The sequence below is a fragment of the Tursiops truncatus genome, chromosome 8, assembly GCF_011762595.2.
Source record: "Tursiops truncatus isolate mTurTru1 chromosome 8, mTurTru1.mat.Y, whole genome shotgun sequence".
In the NCBI taxonomy this organism is placed as follows: Eukaryota; Metazoa; Chordata; class Mammalia; order Artiodactyla; family Delphinidae; genus Tursiops; species Tursiops truncatus.
In genome coordinates this window covers 71,409,532-71,429,298 of record NC_047041.1, presented here as the reverse complement: position 1 = coordinate 71,429,298, position 19,767 = coordinate 71,409,532, and the positions used below count along the sequence as shown (strand labels likewise).

Sequence of the window (19,767 nt, the reverse complement as noted above, 5' to 3'; positions counted from 1 at the left end):
TTCCAGCCTCTGATAGCAGTTGTGTTACTCATGTCTCATTCACCCTCTCCCCTCGGCCTCCCTCCCCTCCCCTCCGCAGGCCAAGGCTGGTGACAGCCCCCATATATTTAAAGAGGACGTGAGCCCCCTTAGGCAGTTGAGCCGACAGAGACCGCACAGGCAGGTGAGTGGAGCGAAGGGCATCAGGGCTGGGGGTGGGCTGGCCTGGTGGCCAGCTGGGACTCGGAAGGGTCCCGTAGAGCAAGGGTGTGTTTCACGTCCCAAGTACCAGCATCCACTCTGGTTCTGTGTGAGGAGGCTCAAGTTATGCTTGATTCTGGGTGGACCTAGTTGTCTAGAACATTCCTAAAAGGGTGATTAGCATTTGGGGGCTCAAGGAAAATCCACAGAGAATGAGTAAGGGATTATTTTCGGTCTAAAACTATTTCCATTATTCATGGAATAATGTTTCTTATCGTCTTAGTCAAAAGACCTGCATTCTAGTCCTAGGACCACGTAAATGAAAGGATGCGTGACTTTGAGAAAGTTCCTGCCCTCAGGGTCTTGGTCTCCTCTGCAATGATGCATGTGGACGTGGTGACAGTTTTCTAAACTGTAAAGCACTGCACAGTTACAAAGTGGTTGCAATAGATACGATACAGCAGAAGCCAGCTTTCCAATGCGCAAAATACAAGGATTTGTTCTTTTGAAAGGTGTGGGTGAATGACTCATGTCTATATTTCACCTTACCCTGTCTCTCACATAGGTAATACTCAATGGAGTTGTTGATTTAAAATTGATTTTATATCCCAAGGATGTTCAGCAACTGGCTTGCTTTTAATAATTTGAAACTAATCAAAGCAAGACCCAAAACAGACATTGCTGTATTGAAAACCCATTAAAAGCTCTGTTTACCGGGAAGATAATTCCAAGCTGGGGCTGAGGGGTGATTTCCAGTGTTTCCTCTAGGTTTCAGTAAAGGACTTTTTTTTTTTTTTTTTTTTTTTACATCCCAGTGAATGACAGGCATGAGTGTGACTGATAATAAGAAGTGGTTTTAAACAATAGTCTGAGTGGAGCTGCTGCCTTCAGATCAAAGCCACTGCCTCTAATTTCTGTTCCCTTCACTGAGCTGGGGAAGTGACTCCCCAAGAAGGAGGGGTTGGGGAACAGGTCTGAGGAATCGTGTCTCTCTGCAGTACAACTCAATGCAATTCAATGAGCTTGTACTGCCCATCTCATGTGTCGGAACTGGTGTGAAGTAGAGGCATCACTAATGCAGGGAAGGCTGGGCATCAACATGGACAGGACAACAAAATAGGGAAGAGCCTGTGTCCTCGTGTTGACTTTTGGGACTGAATCTCAATGCTGGGTACATCTAATTCATTACAATTTATGTAAAACTGCTTTCTGATCCAGAAAATGTCCAGGATTCTTCTGGCTTGGCTTTGGTTCCATTCTGAACAACTCAGTCATTAAAATGAGCCCAGGGGACTTCCCTGTGAGTCCAGTGGTTCAGATGCTGCGCTTCCACTGCAGGGAGCGTGGGTTCAATCCCTGGTCGGGGAACTAAGATCCCTCCCAAATGGCACGGTCAAAAAACATAAAAAAATAAAATGAGCCCTGGCTGTTGGCAGAGTGTACAGCCGACCCTCAGGCTCAGCGCCCTCTCAGCGGGCAGACAGGTGCTCTGCAGCCCCTGCACAAGCCGCCCATTCGAGATGGAGGGGGCAGGCCAGGGGGCGGAGGGAGAGAGAAGGAAAGAGCGAACAGGGTCCTTCAACAGGCAAATTGCCATGGACTTCTTGGAAGAAGTGGAGACAGACTCTCAGTAGAATACAAATTCAGAAATCCTGGGAACTTGAAGAAGGAAATAGGAGAAAGCAAAGAGCATCAGTCATAGAGGCAGTTCAAATTCTAGCTCTGAGCATCACTGCTCTGAGTTTCCATTTCTGAGCAGTAAAATTAAAGTAAGGCCACCTATCCCAAAGGGATTTGTTAGAATCAAATGGGATAAAGTATAAGAAAGTACTTTGTAAGTCTAATAAAACTGTACAAATATTCAAGGCCTTGGAGAAAAGGCACAGGGCCAAACCTGATGGGCTGCAGGAGGATTTCCTGCTAAGTGCAAATGTGATGATAAAAGTCCAGAGGTCAGAGCAAATAACAAGCTGACCAGGAGTTAGAAGATGATTAATTTGTTTTACAAGAGGAAGGACACAGACAAGGAATATAATACACAGGGAATATAACTCCTGAGGCAGGCAAACTTCCAGTCATAACTGTGCCACTCAGATGTCTGGGAATACTATATCCAGAGTTGGCCTTCATGGCCAAAGAGAAATGTGATGCCTTCAAATGCGAAAAACTTCAGTTATTCATCACAATGAAGGAATTCAGGAGAAGAGACAATAATTGTCTTATTACTGGGACCAAGGAAGATGGAAGCTTTGGAGCCTCATCACAGACCTCATCATGGGAAAGCGTAGATCGTGATTTGTTGGTCGTTTACTGCCCTGTGCAAGCTCAGAACAAAATTAGCCTATTTAACTGTCACCAAAAGTCCTGCAAGAAGTCATTCTTCAGAGGAAGTAACGAAAGTTCAAAGAAGCAAAGTAATTACTCAGGATCACACGGCTAGGAAGTGGCAGAGCCAGGATGTAAACCAGGGTGCAACGTGGTCTTAAAAACAAATTATAAAGGCCAGGATGGAACAAAGTGAGTTTCTGAGAGTAAAAGTCAGCCACACCTCAGAGATAATTTCAGGAAAGATATAATATGACCTGTGCATTACAGCCTTAGTTTAAGGGGCAGGTGTGTCTACTCTGAATTTTAAAGGGATGAGAGCTGGGTTTATTTCTGTGCTGGGATTAAGCAACCTATCTCCCCAGGCTTTGTGAAAGGGCCTCTGGAAGGGGGACTTCATATATCTGTTCAGAAGCTTAGGAGGAAGCCGCTGACCTTGAATGTCCTACACCGGGGAGCTGAAGGCCATGGTCTCCCTGGGCCACAGTGACTCTGTTTGGGTTCACTGCTTCCCTTCAAAGTCCAGAGCACCAGAGAGGTCAGCTGGTGGTAGGCACCAGAGCTGCCAAAGTGAGGAAGCGGGTGTCCCGGGGCACAGGCTCAGGACCCTGCCTGATGTGCCGTCCCTGGTGCCAGGCACCCCGATCCCCCCAAGCAGGCTGACTCTTTCCCTGGCCTGGCTGCATCTGTTCTTGGGTACAGCACACTCTCAAGGCTGAGACACAGAGTTGGTTCACAGTCTGAAGAGAAGGGCCATGGAGAAGGAGTTGGAAAGATTTACTTGTTTTAAGAAAATGGATTTTAAAACCATTTTGGAGATAAAATAATAACAGTAATAATGAAAGCAACTAAAATTATTAAACACCTGCTACGTATAAGCATTGATGTGTAATATGTTAGCTATTATTATTATCTCATTTAACTGAAAACAACCTTCTAAGGCAAGTCTTCTCATTCTCTCTTTATGTGCATGATGACATGGGCTCAAAGATTTTAAGTAATTTGCCCGTGGTTGAACAGATAGTGTTTTTTGTTTTTGTTTTTGTTTTGCGGTATGCGGGCCTCTCACTGCTGTGGCCTCTCCCGTTGCGGAGCACAGCCTCCAGATGTGCAGGTTCAGCGGCCATGGCTCACGGGCCCACCCGCTCCGCGGCATGTGGGATCCTCCCGGACCGGGGCACGAACCCGTGTCCCCTGCATCGGTAGGCAGACTCTCAACCACTGCGCCACCAGGGAAGCCCCAGATAGTGTTTTTTGAAACCTGGCTTGGTTCTTTCCAAAGCCCTTCTTTCCCCACATCATCTGTTCTACCTGGATTAAGAGACTAGAGAAGAGTCAGTGTTTGAGAGGAGACACTACTGGGCAGCTTTTCTGCAAGGTGAGGCTCTAGTCAGTGATCAGATCCCTAAACCTGTCTCAGGGCTCGAAGGACCCTTGAAGGGGGCTTCACTACATTACAGCCACTTGGACACCCATCCCCTGCCAGGCTAAATCAATAGTGAGAAAGAACTCTCCAGCCCCAAAGGAGCCCCTTCCATGTGTGAAGAGCACTGACTCTGAGAAAGTCTTTTATTTTACTGAACTGAATTCCGCCTCCCTCTTTTACTCCCACCCATGAGTATTCTCTCTGTCCCATGGAGAGACAATGGGTCAATCAGATCCCAATTCCCATCAGCTGGGAAGGTTGGTTAATGGAGGTGCTGACCCTTGTCCCCTCTCGAGCGTGCTGTAAGCAGGAACACGGGACACAGAACCAGCTTAAACTGGGGTTTGAATTGTGGTTCTGCCACTTACTGGTGGTAGGACCTCAGACAAGTCACTTAAGCCCTCTGATCCTCATTTTTCTCATCTGCAAAATGGGGATAACAAAATTTGCTACGCAGCGCTGTTGTATTTAAGGATAGTATATCTATAGCAACTGATACACAGTAAACAATAAACAGAAGCTAATGTTAACATAAGAACACAGCTTTGGAGTCAGAGCGACCTAAATTCCAACCTAGCCATGTGACACACACTAGTCACGTGACCTTGGGCAACGTAATTTCCCTGAGATTCCACGTCTCCATCTCTAAAGTGAATGTTAAAGCACCTACCTTGAAGGGTTGTTGTGAAGCTTAAATGAGATTTACCACAGGGCCTGGCCCAAAGGCTGGGCATCAGACGCCATGGCTTTAATAACGATATTATTATATTAGTAATAATTGTGATTATCACTTAGATTCCAGATATGTGTTTCTATGATCCAAAATCTTTGCCTCAGTCAGTGTAGACAATTTAACTCACTACGTGGAAGCAGGCACCTAATAGGACAACCAAATAAACCAACACTGAGATGAAAACAGCATTGTCGCTGGAGGTCTCTGCTCAAAGCCATAGCCTAAGGTTCCCTCCCTGGTTCTTTAATGGACCCCTAACAAAGAAAGAACAGAATCACTGAGCACCCATTTTATCTACACCACCCACTTTTGCCCTAAGGTATCACCTTTCAGCTCCACAGTTGGTAGTTTAAAAAAAGAAAAACAGAATGTTGGATTAGGAAGAATGTGCCCAAGTTACACAGTACAGTTATACTTTTAAAAATTCAGACTGATACGTGACAACTTAGAGTTGTGGCAGAACTCATTAGCTCTTACATTTTATAACATTCTGCGGTTTACAAAGTGATTTTACTCACACGAACAGCTACCGTCCTCCCAGCAATAGTGAAATAGATGGGACTAGTATGCCTGTTTTATAGAGAGGATATTGAAGTTCAGAGAGCCTGCATGGTTTTCTCAGATCACACAGCTTTGAAGAGGCAAGACAGAACTAGAACTCTGGCCTTCTGCATCTGGTTTACAGCCTTCTCCAGCCCCTACTCTAGCACATTCCCAGTATAATCTCTTCCACAGCACTACTCGTTACGACATCCACCCAGGTAAGTCTCACACTGGGATCTGGTATCTAAAAGTCTGGAGTCCACCCTCTCCCTAGTTGACATCACAGGGTCCTGCATTCCGTTTCATCCTCCTAAATTCGACTGTCCCCCCTTTCAGTCCTGACACACGACTTTGTGACAACACAGCCATCTCTGGGACTGGCCCAGGGAGTAGTGCCAGGTGATGTGATGGAGACTGTGATCCAGGTGACAAATGGGGCTGAGTGACGGGCAAGCCTATATTTGGTGTCCCACCTTCAATGACCCTTGCCTGTGTCAGGCAACGCTGATAAACAAATGGCCCACCCCTTGGTATCTTGCCTGCGTAAACTCGCATTCCAGGCCTGGCTAGGGGAGTGTTGAGACACAGGAATTCCAAAGCAATGCAGGAGGCTGAGAAGGTTAGATATGTAAGCCAGGACCTACGTGTGCTTTCAAATCATAGTGACTTAATTAGCAGATCGGTGCTATTTGAGTAAACTGAAATAAAGTGAAGAGCACTGTCTTACCTTTGAACAGCTTCTCAGTGCTGCTTTGAATTCCATCATCTTTCCATGACCTTCACAGTGATCCTGTGAGGAAAGTGCAGGACATAATCATCATTTTTGACCCATGTTAAGGCTGCAGGGTCAAGATTAGAACCTGTGTCTTCCAATTCAGGATGCTTTACAACACACGCTGCCTTTTGGCCTTTGAGCATCTGAAGAAGAAATCAGAGACGTCGTCTGTGTTAGGCCCCCATAGCTACATTTCCATCTTTAGAAGTGCAACTGAGCACCTGTTTAATTGAATGCTTATGGATTTCTATTTTGAGTTTCAAGTCCTGATAAATGTACGTCAGATATTTATGGTCACTTAATAACAACCTGTGCCAGGCTCCATTACCTTGTGAAAAAGCTATTATCTGTAATCTTATATGCACTTTGGAAAGTATCATGTGTGGACAATTGCTGAATACACACACACACACACAAACACACACACACAGACATACACACACACACACACACACGCCCCTAAGAAGCATATCTCTTTCCCATTAACTTGCAGGACATGCCAATGAAATCTCCATTGAAGATTTGAAATGAGAAATTTGACCTGGGGTTGTTTTCATTGAAAATTTTCACATCATTAATTTCACAAGTGTCACTGTCACATTCCTGGATATATACTGCATTTCTCCTCTATTTTATATTATGTTGAAACTCAGGACCAAAATGAACACAAAGAAAATTATGATTCTACCCTTTTCCAAAAAAACATACCATCTTTAGTCAGAGAAGGGTGGATCTTGGAAAAAGAAGTTGGGTAAAAAATTACCCCCAAATGTCACTTTTTATGCCTCATCTTGTTTGTACATGAGATGGCAATCTTGAAAATCTATTCTGCCCCTGAAAGTAAAAAATAAACAATTTGGGCTCTTTTAGGACGTATTAAGTTCTCCATGCCTTTCTGTGTGCTCTTTTCTCTGCCTGACATATCCTTTTCCCTTTTCTCTATCTGGTGAACTCTTATTCACCCTTCAAAACCCCATTTAGATGTGATGTTTTCTGTGATCCTCCAACAACTCACTGCTTTCCTCCCCAATCTAAATGTCGGTAGCCATGCCCTCCTTTGAGTTTGCATAGCACTTCTCATAAGCCTCTTTTCTGGTACAGAGTATTCTGGTTCCTGCCTATCTTTCTCACTAGAATGTAGGCTTCTCAAGGCTAGGGGACAGGACACAAATTACCCATTTTTATAAGCTTTCCTCTCCTTCATTCCTCACCGAGTAATTAGTGCAGTGTCTGACACATGATAGGTAGGTAGTAAATGCATGGTGATTAAATGAATAAATGAGTAAATGAATGCAGACTTGATCCCAAGCCTTTCAATTCAAAATCCATTACGCTTCCCATTAAACTAAGCAATCTGAACTATAGAAATAGTAGCACTAAATGTTTCCTTTTAAAAAACTTATTTCCTAAGATTTTACTGAATAAAAAGAAGAACCTGCTTCTCTGAGAAGGGTAGGATGTTCCTGGCTAACCTAACCTGCTTTTGGAAGCAGGAAAATCTCCTTGCAGGACATTTAGGTGGAGCGTTTCCCTTTGGTCCTAGTATCGGTTTCCATGGTCTGTTTGCTATTTACCTTCTGTTTCTCAGCAAAACCTGTCTTTCTTACGAGGCTGGGAGACACAATCCAGACCAGGTGACCCAGGAGGCTTAGTGTTAATTGCCAACTATTATAAGAAGGTGACTAGCTTCCCAGAAGGGAAAGAGAAGGTCAGAGGCAGCCACTTGGAATTGTCTGATAGTGCTTGGTGTCAATGACAAGATGAACACCAGGCTTCTTAGAAACCAAAGGATCTCAGAGAAAATTCAGCCCCCCTGGGACTGGCAGGATTTCAGATTTCACTGAGTACTGATGACTTATTTTAGTTCCGCTCTGGGGAAACTGAAAACTGGCTTCATACTTACAGACAGACACAGAGGAAAGAGAAAAAAGTTTCTTGATGTCCCTCCTTGCCTAGTATCTCTCAAACATAATTCTCTAGTCGGGAGACAAGGATGGCCTGGGGCTGGCTATCAGCAGCTTCTGGTAGCAGAGGGTGCTTGAAGGGTGTGCAAGGGCCTGCAGGAGCATCACCTGTCCCTGTGAGCTCTGACGAGTACCTTCCTGTACATCCTCTGAACTCCACTGTGAAGCAACAGGAAAAGAATGACCCTCTTCATATCATAGGTGGGAAAACAGAGGTAAACAGAAGCTCTGAAGTTCATCTCGATGCACATGGCAAGTTGCTGGTAGCCCCGAAAGCAGGAGGAGGCTTCCAAACCACTGATCTAGTGCAGTGCCAACATAGCTCATTGCCTGGGCAATGATATTTCTTAAAAAGGAATGAATGGATAGATGAAATAAATCTGAATAGAGTTTTTATATATTATGTATTTTTATCAGCAAGATGAGCCAAGGCTTTGCTAACCGAAGGGTGGTGCCCTCCTAGCAGCAACAGCCCTGCCTGGAGTCTTAGAAGTGCAGAATTTCCTGCCTCTCCCCCGATCTACCAAACCAGAATCTGCATCTTAACAAGACCCAAGGTGACTCAAGAAGCGCTGAGCTAGATAAGAATACCATCTTCATAGGTTACTCCCACTTCTGATGGAATAATTTTTAAAACCCTAAGTGGAAGAAAATAACAATACTGAATATTTGCATACAATTTCAGATACACAAAACTAGCTTATCCATTCCTTCTAAGGACCCTGTGAGGTACACGGGAGCAGGGGCTATTGAAATTTAACAAAAGAGGAAACTGAGTCCCCAAGTGGTAAAGTGACTTGCTCAGAGCTTGCTCTGAGTGTCTGAGCTTATCCAGTGACTTACACACAATAACCATTTGCTGAAGGAATGAATGAACCACCAACAAACTGGGGCTGGATCCTGGCCTTCAGACCACAGCACTACTAGGGATTGGGTCACTCTTTTTTTTTTAAATTTTTATTGGAGTATAGTTGATTTACAGTTTTGTGTTACTTTCTGCTGTACAGCAAAGTGAATCAGTTATACATATACATATATCCACTCTTTTTTAGATTCTTTTCCCATATAGGCCATTACAGCGTACTGAGTACAGTTCCCTGTGCTATACAGTAGGTCCTTATTAGTTACCTATTTTATATATATTAGTGTGTATATGTCGATTGGGATTGGCTCACTCTGGAGGTTGCCTAAATTTAGGGCATTTGCTTTATGTCCTGTTAGACTTGACCTTGACCAGAGAGTCTTCAAGATGCCAAACTGGGGCGGAGGAGCGAAATGCGGAGCCTGCGGAAAGACCGTCTACCATGCGGAAGAAATCCAGTGCAACGGAAGGAGTTTCCACAAGACCTGTTTCCACTGCAGTGAGTTGGGTGAACGCCATGACGGCCCCTCAGCACTTCGAAGTTCACACTTAGTCACAGATACTGTGTATCAGTAGTTCTCAGAGTATGGTCTGGGGACCAGCAACATCAGCATCCCCTGGGAACTTGTTAGGAATATCACTTTGGGGCCCCACCTACAGAAGGGATGGTGCTCTCCTGAGCACCCCCTCTCCAACCACTTGTCCAGCTCAGAGGCCGTTTCCCTGAAGCTCAAAGTCAGAACAAGCTCCCAGTGGTGAAAACTTGACCCAGTGGCGACATTTACAAAGTGTGACTTGACAGAGTAAGAAAGCCATCACTTATCTGCAGCCAGGATGGACTTGGCTTGATGTGCTGTCCCCACAGGCCAGCGGTCACCGAAGCCAGCTGCAACTGGTCTTTCCTAAGAAAGAACCTGTGTCAGGCTGGGGGGCAACAGATGACAATTCTGGAAGCGTCGGAAAGGGAAGCGTTTGGGGCACCATCAACTTGACAAGGGGAATCTTTACCGTCCCCTGCTGGACACAGTTTCACAAATGTCAAAACTAGGGGGGCATTTAAAACCCCGTGGTCCACCTGGGAGTCAGGCTCTACCCAACTCATGTGACTTTGGACAAGTCATTTCTCGTCTCTAAGCCTGGGTCACTGGCATCTGCAGCAGAGCCAGGAGCAGAGTCTGTACCTTCAGATTCCCAGTCCAGTCTCTTCAACACGACTGCATTCTAGAGTTTCCTAGCAGCTTAATCCTATTTTAGGAGAGCAGTTCTGTCTTGGCCACTTGCCTTCTTTGCTCCCCTCCAGTAGGTCTGGCTTAAGGGTTAGCTTTACTGGACATTTCGCAGACGCGCGCTCCCCAACCCTTCGTGACCCATCCGCCCCAATGTCTCAGCCCAGCAGCCGCAAGGCATCACGTTGCCTCAAGCTGTTTCAAACAGAACTTCAAGGGTTGGGCTCCATCTGTTAGGGCATGGAGACACTTCATCCTCCAGAAATAGTAGCACTTTCTCTGCTGCAGGAGTTTCCATTATCCCTTACCTCCCACAACAAACATAACTGTCACCAAGCAATAGGGGGAAACTGCTGTGAGTGATTGGGTGTGTGGATTTACTAATGCTTTAGGTTTTAATGATGCGTAATTCTTTTTAAGCCATCATACACATTCATCAGGTTCACCACTATCATCACAATGATCCAGAGTCATTGCTCAAGAGAGTTCATTCCATAACCCTCTGGCTCTTGTCCAAATATAGCTAGTGTTCTTTAAAAAGAGTAGGGGAAAGGAATATTGGAAAGAACACTGGAGTTGGAGTGAAAATGACTAGGGTTTGAGCATGGGCTCTACCATGCACTTTAACTGTGTGACCTTGGGTAAGTCACCATTGTGAGCCTCAATTTCCCCATTTATAAAATAGAGATGGTTATACCTGCCACACAAGTTGTTGTAAGAAGAAAGCTGGGTTTCTTCATCTGAGATCCAGTTTTCTAGGCCTTTATTCTCCTTTCATCAACTTGGATGTCTGAGTGGGTACAGGCAACGGTGGGGATGCTTTCCATGGCGAGGGGTGTCTTGTTTTCCCAGGCAGCAGGAGGATGCCCTGTTTAACGGAGCCATGGAAGAACGATGTGAGCATTTGCTGCTGCATCCCTTTCAACCCCTGGATATTCTCCTTAGAACCTGTGGGTGGGATGGGGGTCTGAGCAGTACAGGTTTCTGCAGTGGTGGACAGAAGGATCCTGGAGAGGAGCGTGATTTTCTGTAGTATCGTCACAACAGTGGTCTGTCCACAGGTCAACCTGTAGTTGCTGGAAATAGAGTTCAGAGAGGCAGAGTCTACCTTAGTTTGTCTCCTGGCCAGTGTTCTCCAAACTTCTATATAAATCTTAACCCCCCTACCAGTGCTGTCCAAAAGATATATAATGCAAACCACATATGGAAACTTAAATTTTCTAGTAAACTTATTTTTTAAAATGTGAAAAGGAACAGGTGAAATTAATTTTAAAACATTTAACCCAATATATCAAAAAATTGTAATTTCAACATGTCACCAATATACACATTATAACATCATGTGACGGGTGAGTGGCTATGGTATTACACAGCACAGCTCTGCTATGCCTGTGTGTGTGAAAGTTAGTCAGAAGCCAGGGAGTGGCTATAGAATTGGCCAGGACAAGACAAGGTATAGGCAGTCCTGGAATGATGGGAATGAGCACTGGAGTAGGAGTCAAAGGACCTGAGGCCAGTCATGGCTCTGCAATTTACCACTGTATAATCGCGGACAAGTCACTGATCTTCATTCACACAGGCATGCATGCATTCATTCATTCATTCATTCACTCAACAAATGTTTACGGAGGACTAACTCTGGGCTAGGCTCTGTGTTACATTCTGGGGATATTAAAACTGTTTTGCCCTCAAAGAACTCAGAGTATAGAACATAAATGAATAGTCAACAAGTTGTTCTGAAAAAAAAAACAAAGAAAACCAAGTTGTTCTGGAGATTAGTAACTGACAGCTACAGGAAGGGCAGAGACAGGTATATACCTTACATGCTCAAATATAAGGCAAATTCCCCCCAAAATTATTCCTCATAAAAAGGGTTTGCCTTGGCTTCAGAGTCTTATAAAGTCTCTCATGCTACAGGACAGTCTCTCAATTACTCCATTTATTTAAACTGTTTTTTAATAGAAATTCTTACAAACAATATTGACCTAATTATTTAATGAACTCCCATATGCCTGTTTCCCCAGCCACATAACCATCAACCTCTGGCCAATCCTACCTCATCTACAACCTTATCTTCTTCTCCCACTCTTGTATTCAATAACACTTAAAAAAAAAAAATAACCACTTGAGAAAGGCATATTAGCCTGAAACAACCTCATTCAAAGCTGGATGGCTTATAGAGGTCACTTGATGGGACTGTTTTTTTAAAAAGGAGGCAACTAAATTGAATGTCCATATATTATTATTCCTGTGGATATATGACCTCACTGTTACAAGCACTAAGTAGCACCCAAAGCAATCTTTAAGGATCATCATTACAAAGCGATATAGCAAGGTATTAGGCTGTGGAGATCCTACATACTTTTTAATGCTGCCCTAATATTATTGCTAATAGGTACTTCTTGCTGAGATACAATTTCCAGGTGACAGCCTCCTTCTCAGGTAAACAGGGCTGCCTCTAAAAGACACAGACAGAAGTAGGGATGAGCTGCTCTGGAGAGCTGAGTCAGCTGCCTCAGAAAGACACTGTGGAGAAGGGAGATGCTGATGTTGAAGATGCAGAGGAATAATTTGGATACAATTGTTTCCCGAATTTGTGTCAGATTAGAAAAAAGTAACATCTCCAAATCCATATATTGTTGATCTATATTATTAAATTAAACGTTACAAGCAGATATTTGACACTTTCATTTATATCCTTAAACGTTTATTTATTCAAGTTGGCAAAAATTTTTCTATTAATAGAAAAGTCTAATTAATAGAAGATTTTCTATTAATCTTCTCTTTGGAAAAATAGGGGATTGTCTTACATACTATGTATAATGTATATACACAACATGTGTATAATAACTATACTAGGGTAAAGTATGGGGGATACTTTACATTAGGTGATATACAGTAACCAAGGGGCTTGAGCCAATATAAGCCTAACAGCAGGTCTTCATTGCCTCCCCTGCTTCCAGAAGTGGATCAAAAGAAGTCTCAGCCGTAATTGCCTCCTTGAATATCAAAGTGCTTTTCAAAATCCATTTTAAGTAGAGAAACTGCTCAATGCTGATTCTGATATGATTAAGAAAAAAATAAGTTCCTCCCCTGCCTCAGCCCCTCACCCCCTACTCACCCACACACAAATACACTCACACTTCCCGATGTCATTTGTGGTGAGACACTCAGGAGTGCATGTTGTCCCCATTCAGGGACAATATTCTTAGCTGGTCCAAGACCACACACCAGGTTCCAGTCCTGGCCTCCACCTCTTTCTAGCTGGGTACCACTGAAAACATTACTTCCCTTCTCTGTGCTCCAATTTCCTCATCTGTGAAACAGGACTGCCTTGGAATCTACGACTCAGGACAGATGCTCTGGTCAGGAATCAAAGTTGTGTTCTTGGCTGGTGGGGGCAGCCCTTGTGCTGAGTCCCTTGGCCCCAGTCAGGGTATTGGGGGTGCAGGGAAGGCGGGGAGGAATCTCAGTGCTAACCCCCTGACCATCCTTTCCTCAACAGTGGCCTGCAGGAAGGCTCTGGACAGCACCACAGTGGCAGCTCACGAGTCTGAGATCTACTGTAAGGTCTGCTACGGGCGCAAGTACGGCCCCAAGGGGATCGGGTATGGACAAGGTGCCGGCTGCCTCAGCACGGACACGGGTGAACACCTGGGCCTCCAGTTCCAACAGTGAGTTACTGTCCCGCTTCTCCCAGCCCGTAGAGCCCCAGCTATCAGGACAGTTCATTCTGTTCCCATGGCAACATTTTCTGGAAGTGGGAGAATGGACTCTATTGCTGACTTGCCAACAATAGGAATACTCAGTCTGACCAAGTTCTAACAATGTGTCATCTCTCCGAAGACTCTCTTTAAATTATCTGCCTTTCAAAAGGGCAATTACTTTTACACCATGGCTCTTGGTTTGCATGTCAAGAGAAAACCCAGAATGTACAGATGTTCTATTGTTTGACCTTCGCAAAACTGCATGGAGTCTCTTTTCTTCCTCGTTGAGCATTTTTTGTGTAAATCACATAAATATGGCAGGGACGCAATGGCCATCCTCTGTGTGCTTGTCACTGAAAGATTTCTTCCCTTGGGTTGTAAGATAACTAACGTCTGCATCGCAGTGGGGAGTGGCTCTGTGGGGATGGGCTGTGCCTCAGAAGTAGACAATTATAACTTTCTGTAGGTCTCCCGTGCTGCCTGTTGCCAGTACAACGTTGAGGTTTCCCCAGCATTATCCTAGGGAAGCCAGGATTTCACACTGTGCCACCTCCATCTACCAGTCTGCTCTACTTGATGATCATGCTGACCTCCAGCCCGAAACTGAATATATACACTGACAGTCACTGGCCTGCAGCTGCTGTCTGGCCAGCTGGTACCCGGGCTCAGCTCTGTGGCGAGACTGGCAGAAAGGCCCAGCCCAACTGAGGCAGTGTCCCCCAGAGAATAGTGAGAGCATCTGAAGAGTCATCTGGTCCCTTCCAAAGAGAGTAGCCCATGGTAGAGCCTGGAAAACTGCAGGGATGTGTGATTAGTCATATAAATTTTTCTCACTACTCAAGCCCAACAGGAGATGCTATTTTAAAAAGAAAGATGATACCAGCTGCATTCTCTGTCTCACATTACCCAAAGCTCACTCTTCTACGTTAGGACTTTCCTGTGGTGCTGCACAGCCAGGAAGAGTCTGGAGACCTGGGTTTCATCCCAGCTCCACCAGTTATGAGCTGCTAACCTTGGGCACTTACCCCTCTGGCCCATGCTCTCCTCCAGCTAGCCCTGCCTCCTTTAGAGGGTTATGGTGAGGCTCAAACGATAAACGTACAAGGAAACGCCAAAAGATATGGAATCACAGGGTTATTATTGTGCCTCTTTCTTAGACTTTGCTCTCAAGAGGACAGGGGACCTTTGGATGCAGGGTGACAATTTGAACTGTGATAAGCATCAGCTCATTGGACTATGGTTTGCTTAGTATCAACTGTCAAGATCCCATCTTGCCCTGTAATATTTTTACTCATTTTGGAAAGCAGACCCGTGGGTTTCAAGATGGTATAGAAAACCCTAAACGAACAATCACAGCAATATAACAACAAGACAAGGGTAATTATACAAGCTAACATATGTGGAACACTTGTGAAGTGCTTTACAACAGAAAGGAAAGAGGTAAGTGAATTCTGGCTAACATTCCTCAGCCCTTACAACAGGCCAGGGAGGCACTGTTCTAAGTGCTTTACTCATGTGGCCTCATTTAACCTTCTCAACAACCTGTGAGGAAGGTACTTTGACTATCCCCACTTTCCAGATGAGGCATCTAAGGCACAGAGAAGTTAAGTAACTTGCTGAAAGTCACACAGCTAGTACTGTTTGCCAAGGGAAGTCTATAGGTTTCATTCATTTGTCAATTTCCACCAGGTCCCCAAAGCCGGCACGCTCTGCCACCACCAGCAACCCTTCCAAGTTCACTTCGAAGTTCGGAGAGTCGGAGAAGTGCCCTCGATGCAGAAAGTCAGTCTATGCTGCTGAGAAGGTGATGGGAGGTGGCAAGGTAAGGACTTCTATATGAGTCAGATGGGATGCTGGGAGGAATGAGAGAAGAAAGTAGGAACTGAGGGCGGGTGGAGGCCAGACCCTCCTTAGCTCCCAGGAACCACTTAGGAGCCACCCATCCTTACCCACTTTCCTGGGCTGTGACTGTCACCCTGCAGTGCCCTAGGAAACTGGAACTGGTGGATGGAATTCGATGCAATAAGCGTTAACCCACTAGGGGGAGGCACCCAGCTAGGAGCTCTGGAGAAACAAAGGCACACAGGCTCCCCTATCCTGTGTCCACAGTCCTTCCAGAAAGGTGTCAGCCCTGGGAGCTGTCACCACTGCATAACTCAGCCTGATATTGGCATCACACTGATGCACACAGCAAACACCCCACAGCAGTGAGAAGCATCCTTGCTCACAAATATCCTGGCAATAGGGAAAGTCATCTGATGTCTGAGACAGTAACACACACTTGTCTACAAGCTCCAGTTTCAGGCCTGAAGCCAGGGTGTTCACCAAAGGATCTGAGCCTGAAGAAAGACAAAAATCCTGTTTATACTAAGTAGGGGGAGGAAGCCCACAGAGAGTGTCTGACTCCAAATATAGGCGCAGTCTCCACCCCAGGACAGGCCATTTAAATACAGGTGAGGACCCCGGGCTGTGCCTAGAAGACACGCAGATAAGAAAGCAGACAGTCTTCTGGATGATCCAAGTCACACAACTCTCTTCCATCAGAAATACAGGAAGAGTATCAAAAAGGCTACAAATAATAAACGCTGGAGAGGGTGTGGAGAAAATGGATCCCTCCTACACTGCTGGTAGGAACGTAAACTGGTGCAGCCACTATGGAGAACAGTATGGAGGTTCCTTAAAAAACTAAAAATAGAGTTACCATATGATCCAGCAATCCCATTCCTGAGTATGTGTCTGGAAAAGATGAAAATTCTAAGTCAAAAAGATACATGCACCCCAATGTTCATAGCAGCACTATTTACAATAGCCAAGACATGGAAGCAACCTAAATGTCCATCAACAGAGGAATGGATACAGAATGTGGTGTATAGGGACTTCCCTGGTAGTCCGGTGGTTAAGACTCCATGCTTTCACTGCAGGGGGTGCAGGTTTAAGCCCTGGTCAAGGAACTAAGATCCCACATGCCACACAGTGTGGCCAAAAAAAATTTAAAAAAGGAATGTGGTGTATATAAATGTGTGTGTGCTATATATATGTGTGTGATATATATACCACACACACACACACACACACACACACACACACACACACACACACTCACACACACAGTGGAATATTACTCAGCCATAAAAAAGAATGAAATAATGCCATTTACAGCAACATGGACGGACCTAGAGATGATCGTACTAAGTAAGTCAGACAAAGACAAATATCATATGATATCACTTATAGTGGAATCTAAAAAAATGATACAAATGAAATTATTTACAAAACAGAAATAGAGTCACAGATATAGAAAACAAACTTATGGTTACCAAAAGGGAAGTGGGGGGGTGGATAAATTAGGAGTTGGGGGTTAACGTATACACACGTTAAACATCAAGGACCTACCTACTGTATATCACAGGGAACTATATTCAGTATCTTATAATAACCTATAATGAAAAAGAATCTGGAAAAGTATATATATATATATCACTTTGCTGTACACCCAAAACTACTACAACATTGTATATCAACTATACTTCAATTAAAAACAAATACACAAAGAGTTAAAATGAAGTTGAATTCCCTGGATGATTGCCCATTTCTTCACCTTTTTTCTTTTTTCATTTTATATTCAATATGTTACCCACTGCCTCAAGTCCAAGTTCCCCTCTCTTCAGTATTTTGGATCTTCTAGAAATGGGAAGCCCTATTCTATTTAGTCTGTTCTGAAGGAATACATATGGAAATCATATGATCTATTCGTTTTTAGGGGTCCTAAGAGTCGCTGGCCAAGCCCGTAGCCAGAATAATTATTCTGGGGGCCAATTAGGTGGGTGAACTGTTAAGACAAGGGCATGCCTTTACATGCTGCTGGTCAGGGGACTTAACACGGAAATAAATGCCCTGCCTGCCCTATTAAATATCCACCTGCCTGTTCTCCTGTGCCCTGCAGCCTTGGCACAAGACCTGTTTTCGCTGTGCTATCTGTGGGAAGAGTCTAGAGTCCACGAACGTTACTGACAAAGATGGGGAACTTTATTGCAAAGGTGAGTGGTTCCAGAGAAGACTCTCTTGAGATGTTTTCCCAGGGAGGGTTCTTGGCAGGGGAAGTTGTGTTCCTGCCGAGAGGCTTGTGTCTGCCCGGAGGCATGGCTTCTCAGCCTGAGCCAGGTTTGAGCTCACAGGATGGGGAGCAAAGCCACCTAAGGGAAAGTAACCTCCTGCCTGACCCAGCTCTGGTCCCCTCCATAGGGACATCTGGGGGGACCTGATACTTACAGATGCCCAGTGGTTCCTGAGGACCTGGGGGGAGAGAGGACAAGGAGGAAGCAGTGTCCTGACTGGCCTTGGAAGAGGCCTTAGGTCTGGACAAAAACATCACATTTCCTTTCAAAAACCTGAACACTCTGTCCATTTGACTGGCAGATAAGGGTGACAGCGTTGCGGGGTGCGCGGATGAACTGTGTTCTGCCTCTCCTGAATTTATCAAGACACATCTATCTCCTTCCTCCCTCCCTCCCTTCCTTCTTTCCCAGCCCCCGTCCTTCCCTCCCTTGCTCTCTCCCTCCTTCCTTTCTGACATTTCTGTTTCTGACGTTGCACATCACTTCGTGATCACAGAAAGCGAACTGACAAGCTGGTTTCCCTTCTGGTCCTAACAGCTCTGCCCCTAACTGCCTCCATCATCCCTTTGTCTTGCAGAGAGGCAATAGAGGCTTAGCTCCTTCCTGATGCTACGAAGAAGAAGGGATGCTTTAGGGCCAGGGCAATGTGTCCTCACCCTCAGAGCCTCTCCTAGGCCTTTTCTGTTTCTCAGCAGGGTCCTCCCACCCTTCCACTCAATGACGGTGCCTCAGGATCCCCAAATGTGTGTGTTAAGAGTTGAGGAGAGGCAAGGGGGAGGACGCTACTAATCAAGACTGTAGGTGGCCCAGCTTCTCCCAGGATGAGACAGGATGGAAACTGATGCACTATCTGACAGGGGCTGCCTTCTTCTGGCAGTAGAGGGTACAGAGGGTTCTCAGCATTCACAGGCTATAAAATTCTAAAATGTTGCCACAGCCAGTAGGGAGATCAACCTATAGAGAAGTAATTGCATTCTCAAGTGGTACAAGCTCTAGTAGAGGATGCTACACAATGCAGGGTGCAAAAAGGGGCAAGTGATTGGCTGGGGGTGTCGGGAAAGCTTTTTAGAAGAGAAGCTTCCTCCGGGCCTTGAAGGGTGAACGTGGGTTTGGGAGGGGGCATTCCAGGAACAAGGAGCAGTGAGTGCAAAGGCACCAAGGCCAGGCCATCATGGCTCGTTCCAGGAACTGCAAGCAGTTGTGTGTATCTGAAGGGCAGGCAGGGAGGCAGAGGCGGAGGCAGAAGCAGGAGGCGATGAGGCTGGGCAGGCAGCCGGCAGCCAGATTATGTTGACTCAAATGAGAAAATGTCTCTGAACACACCTAGAGCAGTGCAAAGAAGTATAAACCGTTTTATTAGCAGATCTAAAATAAATACAGTTCAATGTGTTGGAAAGTTAACTTACAAACACATTTGTCAAAAGGATGCCTCTCCCAGGTAAAAGGACTGTGCTCAGACAGAGGGAACTGAAATGATGGTGCTGACCAACCCCTTCTCTCCCCTGTCCTCTTCTCTCTCGTTCACAGTTTGCTATGCCAAAAATTTTGGCCCTACAGGTATTGGGTTTGGGGGCCTTACACATCAAGTGGAAAAGAAAGAGTGAAAAGTGCACCGTTTCTCAGGTCTCTCATCGGCCTAAAGCACTTGCCAAGTATCCTACCCAGATGGAAACCCCTCCCCAAACATCCTTTTGTTGGTAGTTGGACAGTGTTTCTCTTCAGAAGTGATCACAGTCTTTACCTGAAGTTAGAAGAGATCTTTGGAAGAAAATTATTAAAAGTCTAATCCGTAACAAATGCTTTATTATTTACGATACTTGGGGTGGGAGAGGCCATAAATAAAAGTTTAAGTGGTAACTTCTACGTCTCTGGATCTTTTCTTTCAAATAGGGGGAAATTTTCAAAAAAACA

General features: G+C 45.1%; 1 protein-coding gene and 1 long non-coding RNA gene across 2 annotated transcripts in view; one reads left to right on the top strand and one right to left on the bottom strand.

Annotated features, from left to right (window-relative positions):
• LOC109552230 (uncharacterized) overlaps positions 1-10,724 on the bottom strand; it is a 33,259-nt gene extending 22,535 nt beyond the window's left edge. The window contains exons 1-2 of the long non-coding RNA XR_002179016.3: positions 6,691-10,724; positions 5,935-6,125 (exon numbers count right to left, since the gene is read on the bottom strand). This is a non-coding gene — a long non-coding RNA (uncharacterized lncRNA). The remainder of the gene's footprint in view (positions 1-5,934; positions 6,126-6,690) is intronic.
• CSRP3 (cysteine and glycine rich protein 3) lies at positions 79-19,528 on the top strand. The gene is made up of 6 exons (XM_019948134.3): positions 79-163; positions 9,168-9,307; positions 13,540-13,708; positions 15,431-15,563; positions 17,685-17,778; positions 19,384-19,528. The coding sequence occupies exons 2-6, from the start codon at positions 9,196-9,198 to the stop codon at positions 19,458-19,460; spliced, it is 585 nt and encodes a 194-aa protein (XP_019803693.2). The 5' UTR covers positions 79-163; positions 9,168-9,195; the 3' UTR covers positions 19,461-19,528.
• The last annotated feature ends 239 nt before the right edge of the window (positions 19,529-19,767 follow it).